This window comes from Podarcis melisellensis (assembly GCF_964234715.1).
Source record: "Podarcis melisellensis genome assembly, chromosome: 11".
NCBI classification, from domain to species: Eukaryota; Metazoa; Chordata; class Lepidosauria; order Squamata; family Lacertidae; genus Podarcis; species Podarcis melisellensis.
The window spans coordinates 46,567,604-46,578,330 of NC_138543.1; the positions used below are offsets into that span (position 1 = coordinate 46,567,604).

General features: G+C 44.1%; 1 protein-coding gene across 1 annotated transcript in view; it reads left to right on the forward strand.

Moving 5' to 3' along the window:
* The window catches only part of CAPSL (calcyphosine like), a 13,033-nt gene continuing 2,306 nt past the window's right edge, over positions 1–10,727 (forward strand). The window contains exons 1-4 of the mRNA XM_081930100.1: positions 1–190; positions 5,183–5,319; positions 6,289–6,466; positions 9,266–9,475. Coding sequence (XP_081786226.1) covers positions 104–190; positions 5,183–5,319; positions 6,289–6,466; positions 9,266–9,475 — 612 coding nt within the window. The 5' untranslated portion in view covers positions 1–103. The remainder of the gene's footprint in view (positions 191–5,182; positions 5,320–6,288; positions 6,467–9,265; positions 9,476–10,727) is intronic.

The window sequence follows — 10,727 nt, forward strand, 5'->3', positions numbered from 1 at the left end:
ACTCCCGTCTTCCAGTCACCCTTCGGTGCTCTCCATGGTTCTGCATTAATTACCACAGTCTGTCCAATCAGAAGGGGGAGGTGTAGACCAGGGGCGGGAAGAGATGCTAGGAAGAGACAGGCCCACTTTCCCCAAACTACAAGGGAGCGTCTGTAGTTTCAGGTTAGGAGCAACAGGTAACAAATTAAAGGTAAATGGTTTTTTTCTTCATTCCTTTATTGATTGGCTCAGGAAGAGTATCCTTTAATTTAGGTTGATATAATCCAGCTTTCAACTGCTCTTTACTTTTTAAAGATACTGCCTATTTTAAAAGTTTGTGCATATAGTAGGGTATGCTTCCGGGGCCAGGAAGCTGTTTATATTAAAGAATAAGCTCTGCGAACAAAATTGGAGGAAGAACCGATCTGGCTCTAGCGCTACGGGAGGAAACCAAGCTGGGTTTGAATGGGACCTCCTCATGTTGCCTTCAGATTTTGTGCGTGTGCTTATCTCTACTTTTTTTACCACCAAATTATTATCAAACTTCATTGGTATTCTGCTTTTGGGCCCAAAGGCCTGCAAAGCAGTGAAGACCAGATTGAAAATACAATAGACAAAACACAATAAAATGCAACAAACAGGCTGTCTGTCGAATTAGCAGTAAATAAATATGACCATGTAGTTGGAGATTTATGGCATATTTTTGGAAATCAATGCACAAGAAAGTACACAGGGTTATTCTGTGTAAAGAAAGACGTTTTCCACCTTGCCCATTTCTGCTTCCTCATTTAAGACCAGACTTACTGTCGGGGGACAAAGCAAAGGCAGCTGTTCATCCTGATCGACCATCTGTCTAAATCAGACTTGGCGTTCAAAGGGCTGTTGAGTCCAGGGGTTATACAGCACTATGCAGAAAGGTGTTTGGAAGAGATTTGTCACGGCTCGGGATTTTCACCATGCCAGTGCAAAAAGAGAGGCTGTGTTGGAACAGTAAAAATGGCTGCAGCCAAGGCCAGCAGCTTCCCACAGGGTTCTTTCGACAAAACAGTTTTGCTTTCCAGCAATAGCCATCTATGTGATTTCGGCTGTTATATACTTATATATTTAAGAAGCTGGTGCATAGGACGATGAATCTGGTTCTTTTCAACTGGATCATAACTGGGTTATTAATGCACTGTTCCCAAATCACTGAGATAAGACTCGCTTATTTATAGCACGTCATCAATTCCCAAGATGCTGCCACACCATGCTGACTGATGGTATCAAGCAGCAAAGAACTAAGCTCGTGCCTCTTTGAGGGAGCTCCTGTATTCCTCAACTTTGATTCACTTATGGAATTCACTGCCACAAGATATGCTGATGCCCACTAACATTTGTTGGCTTTAAAGAATGGATAAACAGAGGGTCGGTGCTACCCCTTTATTAGCTATGATGACTAAATGGAACATCCATGTTCAATGGCAGCGCCTCTATGGATAACAGATGTTGAAGACAAACATCAGAAGTAAAGGCATGCAAAATTGTGCCATATTAAGTGAGATGGCTCATGTAAGGATCTACTTTCTAGAACTTTTTTCTTTTTAGTGCATCTGAGCCAAAACTTAAAGGAGGAATGGCTGACTTACGTATACTTGGAGGCCATGTTATTCCAGTTGTAAGGTAAAGGGACCCCTGGCCATTAGGCCCAATCGTGACCGACTCTGGGGTTGTGGCGCTCATCTTGCTTTATTGGCCAAGAAAGCTGGCTTCCGGGTCATGTGGCCAGCATGACTAAGCTGCTTCTGGCAAACCAGAGCAGCGCACGGAAACGCCGTTTACCTTCCCGCCAGAGCGGTACCTATTTATCTACTTGCACTTTGATGCACTTTCAAACTGCTAGGTTGGCAGGAGCAGGGACCGAGCAACGGGAGCTCACCCCATCGCAGGGATTCGAACTGCCAACCTTCTGATTGCCAAGTCCTAGGCTGTGTGGTTTAACGCACAGCGCCACCCACGTCCCTATTCCAGTTGTAGTACCAGTTGTAGTACATTTCCTGCAAATTCATCAGTGTTCAAAGCTATGCACATTCTAAAAACAGAAGTATCAGAACCTGAAGGCCCTAAGTAGTTTTATTTTATTCGCCACACATTTTGAAATGCCTTCATAGGTGGCCATGCTCTTTAATAACGTCTCCACGGAACAACTGACTAGGAAACAAAACTTTTAAAAAGGAAGCAACACCAAGCCTCTCTCATGCAGCTTTTGAAGGTTTCCATTTGAAAAAATTTAATAGCTTTCCGTGGCCACTGAAGCTGCCGTCCTATATGTACATGCATGTGGGAGTAAGTCCCACATAACTCATTCTGAATAGATATGTATAGGCAAAGTCAACAAAGACACTGTGACACCAGAAAGACTAACAACAAATTGTTACAGAGGAGGTTCAGTGATAGGGCACCTGCATGGCATGCAAAAGTTCCCCTGTTCAGTCCTTAGCATCTTCACTTGAAGAGCGACGGCCAGAGTAGCCAATCTTAGGCCAGATGGACCGAAGGCCTGCCTCGGAATAGGACTACTTCCCATGTTTCTTTCTTAGGGTACAATCCTCACTTGGCGTGGGTTAACGTAGTGGTGCAGGTTGCTGCACCAATCTGAAGCTGGCATAGTGATTGAACCCAGTTCAGGCCTGATGCTGTCTTGTGATAGCAGTGGGGCCTGCTAGAGATCCAATGGATCCCGGGGCAGCTCAGCTGCTCTCACCCCTACCCCTAAACATCCTATTTCAGGGCTTTCCACTGGCTGCCTTCGATCCACCTGCAAATTCAGTGGATGGAAGCAGGATCTTAGCACCAGTGGAATGATGTTGGCATCAATCTGCAAGTGGAGGCCAGCCAAGCTCAGCAAAGGAACATCTCGGCCCAAATCAACCCCTGACCCCAGCAAAAAAGGACGGGGTTGTTGTTAAGTTTCTTAGGTGCAGAAGTGCTTTGAACATTTTTCTTTTCTTTTAAAAATTGCCACAGGCTTATATTCACAATCCCTTTGGAAACTACTGTATTTTTCGGTGTATAAGATGCACTCATGTATAAGACATCCCCTACTTTTGGGGACCCCAAATTTAGAAAATGGGCATATGCACTATCTGTGTATAAGACGCCCCCAGATTTTTTACCTTATTTTAAAGTAAAAAAACCTAGTCTTATACACGGAAAAGTATGGTACTTTCTTTTTAAACATTAAACGTTTTGTCAGAAAAGTCTTGTCCAAGAAACGTATAAAGAAAAAAGAACAATATAAATATTTTTAAAAATATACAAGAGACAAACGAAAAATGAGACTTCCACAATATGAAAAAGATTGGGCCAAGAAGAAATTAAGCAGAGAGAAATATATGAGGGAGGACCAGGCAGAGGGCCTTCTCAGTAGTGGCGCCCTCCCTGTGGAATGCCCTCCCACCAGATGTCAAGTAAATAAACTACTATCTGACTTTTAGAAGACCTCTGAAGGCAGCCCTGTTATGGGAAGTTTTTAATGTTTGATGTTTTATTGTGTTTTCAATATCCTGTTGGAAGCTGCCCAGAGTGACTGAGGAGGCCAGATGGTCGGGGTATAAGTAATAAATTATTATAATATTATTATTATTTGACAAACTTAGAGAGTATGCTGACAATGAAGTTGACATGGACTAGGGACATAGTAAAAAAAGAAAGATGTTTTTAAATGTGCTGTGAAAAGAGTCTGTGGAACACAGAAATCCCACATGAAAGGGGGAAAATCAATATTATGTTTTGTTTTGAGTCAGCGTAGAAAACCCCCCTTTCTATTCCCAAATGGTTTGCCCTGGCACCCTTGTTTGGTCTACTGCCTGAGGTTTTGTGGAGGAGGATGCTCCATCACCAGTGTTGAAGTAAGGTTCAGCTGCCAGTCCAGTCCATATCTGTTTGGAGGGGGGGAACTATCTTAACCTATAATTATATGTATATATTATTAATTAACATTTTGGAGAAGATTTCCCCTTTTTAAATAACACAGCACCTTCTTGGGTTTTCAAGTCTAAGATGTGTTGCTACACTGAGGAAAAAATGTGTGCATCATTCAAAACCTAATATGTTTGTACTATGTTCTTAGTAGATCTTTGTATTTCTTCTTAAGGGAAGGTTGAAATTCCAGTTTAGCACAATGACCTTTTGGACAGATACTATCAGAGGGTTGCAAAACCATTTCTGAGAATTCATTAATTGGCTGTTTGGGGGGAAAAGAAATCTACATTTCACTGCTAGTTAGATATAACAGCAGAACATATTTTGCATATTTTGCAAACATTCTTGAGTTGTACATACACACCTTGAAGAAATCCTCCTTTTCTTTTCACTCTAACACACACACACAGATTTATATTCTGGATTATTTAGCAAAAGGGAATCTTGGCGATGGATGGGAAAAGGGCAGGACTATGCCAGATCTGTTCTCCGCTAAATGAGAGATTTCCCAAGTGAAGAAATGCTAAATCATTTAGGCTGCAACATAATGCACACTGATTTGGTAGTAAGCTTCAGTGAAATATAGGAGTCGTTTTCAAGCAAAAATTCGGAAGCTCTGGTTGTATACTCTGTAAATTACTAATCATCGAACCTCCGTTGCTGTACAGTGGTACCTCGGGTTAAGTACTTAATTCGTTCTGGAGGTCCATTCTTAACCTGAAACTGTTCTTAACCTGAAGCACCACTTTAGCTAATGGGGCCTCCAGCTGCTGGAGCACGATTTCTGTTCCCATCCTGAAGCAAAGTTCTGAACCTGAGGTAATATTTCTGGGTTAGCAGAGTCTGTAACCTGAAGCGTATGTAACCCGAGGTACCACTGTATTGCAGAGACACGGCCAGGTTTGAGGAAGCTGCCCTCCAAGCCTGACAAACGATGCACATAAAATTCTACAAAACTTATACATTCTGGAAAAGTGGCCGAATATTGTGACTGAATCCTTTTCTTCAGTTGACTGACTCACACATTGCATCTCAGAATTCATCCATTGCATTTTTACATTCATCCATTCTGTTTTATTTTCAAAATTCCCCTTGCAAAAGCCTTTGCAACCAGACTCATAAATGCACATGCACTCTTTATGTACAGGTGTGGACATACAAACAGAACATCTTCACTCCAGTAAATGAAGCTCCTTCTTATGAGTAGGGTTGCCAACATTTTTGCCATTTTTTTCTCTCCTAGATGCCCGGTACAGCGAGACACGACCGGGAGATGGCAATCCGGGCCAAAAGAGACCTTGCCAAAACTACAGATCCAATCGAGAGACTTCGCCTTCAGTGCCTAGCAAGGGGCTCTGCTGGCATCAAAGGCTTGGCCAGGTAAATTGAGTTCATGAGGTAAATTATTAAACCAGCCCACATTCTTCTGTAGGCCAGGAGATTACTGAAGCACAGCTGGCCTTGCTTAATAGACATTTGGATTTCCGTGTTCTGCTTCAAGAGGCCCTCGAGCACTGATGTTATGAGGCAGCCAAACTGTCAAGAAAGAGAAAATACTTACCTGAACCAGTTGAAGGCTGCAGGGGCCTCATTACACCTGAATTCACTTCACAGCTCATGAACTCACATAATGTTAAATATAACTGTCGAGTTGGAAGGGACCCAGTGAGTTATCTAGTCCAGTCCCCCTGAATTGCAGGAATGGGCTGAAGGCAATGGTAAGAGGGCTTGGAAAATGAGGAATGAGGGAAGGAAAGTCATAGGCCCCTAACAACATCACTTAGGGTAAAACTATTCATGTGTAGCTTGCAAAAGGAAGCATAAAATGCATGATTGTCAATAACAACACAGCAGTACTGATGATGAGTTAAAGCAATGAAAGTATGGTTTTTTTTCTGTAGCAAACTCAAGCAACTGCCTTGAACCTTAGAAATAACATTAACTATTTTGGGGACTATAGGACTTGAAGCTGCACATTTCATTTGCAATATCTGAAAGTAGAGTCCAGATTTACTTATTGGTATCCTAGTCTCCTGCCGATAGGGCTCCGTGAATGACTTATATACAGTTAGAACAAGACGGGTCTTTTGTAATCTAAAAGGCATGACACAAAAGGAGAAAGAGAGAGGGAGGATGGAATGGAAACAGTTCAGATGAATGCTACACATTTATTTATTTTTACATAGGAGCTGACTGAGCTGCCCTATTGGATGAAAAAGGATTGTGTTGTTTCTTTTCTCTTGAATGCCTGTGTCCTAACTTCTTGATATCAGTGTCTGCTCTCTATTCCTCTTCCATCCTCTTTTATTTTATGACTCTTTTCTTCAAAGTGGCCCTTCTTTTCTTCAGGGTCTTTCGAATCATGGATGATGACAACAGCAGGACTATCGATTTCAAAGAGTTCTTGAAAGGCCTCAATGATTACGCTGTGATGATTGACAAAGACGAAGCTGAAAAGATCTTCAAGATCTTTGATAAAGATGGGAGTGGAACAATAGACTTTGATGAATTTCTCATAACATTAAGGGTAAGGCTAATTTATTTTATTTTATTTTTAAAAGAAATGCTTTCTGTGTCATAGAAATATAGAATGGTAACTTTAGTGCAAAAAGGTCTTAAAGGTAAAGGTCCAATCATGGCTGACTCTGGGGTTGCGGTGCTCATCTCGCTTTATTGGCCGAGGGAGCTGGCGTACAGCTTCCGGGTCATGTGGCCGGCATGACTAAGCCGCTTCTGGAGAATCAGAGCAGCACACGGAAATGCTGTTTACCTTCCCGCCGGAGCAGTACCTATTTATCTACTTGCACTTCGACATACTTTCAAACTGCTAGGTTGGCAGGAGCAGGGACCGAGCAACAGGAGCTCGCCCCATCGCGGGGATTCGAACCGCTAACCTTCTGATCGGCAAGTCCTAGGCTCTGTGGTTTAACCCACAGCACCACCCGCATCTTAAGCAGTGCTTTTTTTCTGGTGGGACACAGGGGGGCTCATGCCCCTAAGCATTTTGTGAATCTAAGTTTGGCCTCATTGAGGGGCAGTATTTAAATATAAGCAGGAAAATGAGAGTACCTCTAAACATTTTTTGGAAAAAGCACTGGTCTTCAGTGTAACAAAAATATAATTTAACCATTGTTTAATAAACAATGGCTTACTGTGATCACCTGGACTCTGTTCAGCAGCTTAACCATGGTTGCCCTGGTTTGTTGCAGCTTAGGCCATGGTTTGTTGTTGGCTTATAAACTTTGGTTAATGTTAACAATGGCTTCCCATTGCATGTGAGCCAGGCAGTAGCTACCGTATTGGCCCAAATATAAGCCGTACCCGAATATAAATCGCACCTTTAAAATTGGAGGAGGGAAAAGAAAAAATACCCAAGTATAAGCCGCTCCCTTCCTCGCTGCTCTTGGCTGCATACTGGAGGGGGGAGCTGTGTTGCATTGGCAGTGGCCTTTCCCCATTCTCGCTCTCTCCCTTCCCGGCCTTGGGGGAAGATGGGGGACTACGCATGGGGCAGATGCTGCTTTGCTGCGCTCCTGGTGCTGTTTGCCATGCGCTCCTGGCTGCATACCATAAGGTCGCGAATATAAGCCACACTTAAACTTTTCACGGTCAGAATTTGGGGGAAAAGTGAGGCTTATATTCAGGCCAATACAGTGGTGCCCCGCAAGACGAACGCCTCGCAAGACGAAAAACCCGCTAGACGAAAGGGTTTTCCGTTTTGGAGGCGCTTCGTAAAACGAATTCCCCTATGGGGTTGCTTCGCAAGACGAAAAAAATCTTGCATCCCCCCGCAGGTTTTTTCCGCTTTTTCCGCCCTTTTCTTAAGCCGCTAAGCCGCTTATCAGCTGTTCCGCTGATAAGCCGCTTAACAGCTGATCGCTGGAAGCCGCTTGACAGCTGTAGCGCTAATCCGCTAAGCTGTCAATGGGCTTGCTTCGCAAGACGAAAAAACCGCTATACGAAGAGCCTCACGGAATGGATTAATTTCGTCTTGCGAGGCACCACTGTATGCTACTATATAAGCTTATGAATTCTATTTTGAAAACCCACCGGCAATGTACCATTTCCTTTTGTGGATGGTGATTCATAAAGAGCTCCGTCATGGTGAAATTAAACAGTCATGAAAGGCCAAAGTAAGTTATATGAAAATACAATCATATGCAGCCCATATTCACTCTGGAGCAGCTCCCAGTATGTTCATTGGCCTTGCTCACTAGTAAGTGTATGTAGGCTAGTAGCCTTAGTATATTAACCAATCCTTTGAAATCCATTTTAAGGTCCTTTCACATGGCTGTATGCATTCCACCATGCCCTATGTAAATGCCCATACATGAAGGGATGGGGTTCGTTTTGTTAGCTCTGCCTCAAACACTGCTTGGTTGTCATGTGCACAGGATTTTATGCCTGCCCATCTAACTGTATGCAATCTAGCCTCCTTCCGGTGTTATATTTCCTCCCTTGTAAACAGTATTGTGTGGGGGGAAGTGGGGCTGAGAGTGCTGAGCTCCAGCCCTGTTATTGACACCCTCCACAACTTGGAGGGCAAACCTCTGAACGTCCTGTACTCATGAAGGCTCTCCATACAATTTAAAACCCTGATCACAAATGGTTATGCCGTAATAAATATATTAGTCTGTGAGGTACCACATGGCTATGTTGCTTTTCCTGCAGATGGCAACCACTCTGATTGTATGAACACAGCCTTCCAATGGTGAATTGGCATTCCTATCCTTTCTATCATTTATCCCAGGTCTATAAAGCAGGATAGGGATGCAGGTGGCGCTGTGGGTTAAACCACAGAGCCTCGGACTTGCTGATCAGAAGGTCGACGGTTAGAATCCCAGCGATGGGGTGAGCTCCCATTGTTCGGTCCCTGCTCCTGCCAACCAAGCAGTTTGAAAGCAGGTCAAAGTGCAAGTAGATAAATAGGTACCGCTCCAGCGGGAAGGTAAACGGTGTTTCCGTGTGTTGCTTTGGTTCACCAGAAGCTTAGTCATGCTGGCCACATGACCCGGAAGCTGTACGCCAGCTCTCTCGGCCAATAAAGCGAGATGAGCACTGCAACCCCAGAGTCGTTCGCAACTGGACCTAATGGTCAGGGGTCCCTTTACCTTATAAAGCAGGATATAAGTCCTTTATGATCAAATGGGTCCTGCAACCTTCCATTTGGTGACCCAAAGCCCTATGAACACATTAAAGGAAACGCAGCCAATCTGCCAATATTTTTATTACAGTAATAGCGTTGGGAGGTACAAAGACCCTGCTGGACATGGGTGACGATCCAATGACTTTACTATGTTCATTTGTTGGTGTTGTTGTTTTAAAGCCTCCCATGTCTAACGCAAGAAAGGAAGTCATCATGCAAGCCTTTCGAAAGCTAGACAAGACCGGGGATGGGATTGTCACCATTGAAGATTTACGAGGAGTCTACAATGCAAAACACCATCCCAAGTACCAGAATGGGGAATGGTCTGAAGAGCAAGTTTTCAGGCTGTTTCTGGATAACTTTGATTCGCCTTATGATAAAGACGGCCAGGCAAGTGAAATATTGCAGGTTGACAGGAAGGTGGCGCCTTTGTAACATTTAAGGGTTTTGCTTTAAAGAACAAGACAGTTGGCACAATAATTACACACAGTGCAGAAAATTAGGCATAGCTACTAGCCATGATGGGTGGCACTGTGGGTTAAAGGGTGGCGCTGTGGGTTAAACCACAGCGCCTAGGACTTGCCAACCAGAAGGTTGGCGGTTCGAATCCCACGATGGGGTGAGCTCCCGGTGCTCGGTCCCTGCTCCTGCCAACCTAGCAGTTCGAAAGCACATCAAAGTGCAAGTAGATAAATAGGTACCGCTCCGGCAGGAAGGTAAACGACATTTCCGTGCGCTGCTCTGGTTCGCCAGAAGCGGCTTAGTCCTGCTGGCCACATGACCTGGAAGCTGTACGCCGGCTCCCACGGCCAATAAAGCGAGATGAGCACCGCAACCCCAGAGTCGGTCACGACTGGACCTAATGGTCAGGGGTCCCTTTACCTTTACCTTTACTAGCCATGATGCAGATGGATGTTGACTGGCTTCTGAATTCCAGTTGCTGGAAACCACAGGAGGAAGCTATTGCTTTCTGGTCCTGCATGCAGGTTTTTCACAGGCATCTGGCTGGCTGCCGCGAGAACAGGATGCTGGACTAGATGGACCTGATCCAGGAAGCTCTTCTTATGCCCTTGCTCTTTCATGAACATTAGTTGGATGGATGGGGAATGGGATATGTGAACTCCATGGGGGTTTGACCAGTGAGCAGAAGTGGAGGAGACAACCTTTGTGTTTGTACGCCTTAACATGCAAAATTCCTATGGCTTTTACATCCCACTTTTTTTTAACCATTATCCTTCAATACGACTGTTTTCTATGTTCCAGTGCCCTGGGACTCTAAGGAGGATCAATGCATCTGATTGCTCAATGTGCCTTTTACTAACAAGGCCTTCCATTGCAAATAACAGCTGGATGACCCTCATAAGGTGTTCTTTGCTGTAGGGAAAGGGAAAGAAGGACTCCATAATGGGAATTCCCATCTCATGTTCAGCTTCTTATTTTCTGCTGTCATGGACTCCACATTTCCCCCTTTCTGATAAGGTTCCTTCTGAAAACTGGATGTCTTCTAGATGTAGTTGGACTACAACCTCCATTGGCTCCAGACAGCAGGACTAGTGGTGAGGGATGATGGGAGTTATAGTCCAAAACATCTGGAGGGAAAAGCAGCAATACATATTCCATGTGGAGCAATTTCCTTCTTGAT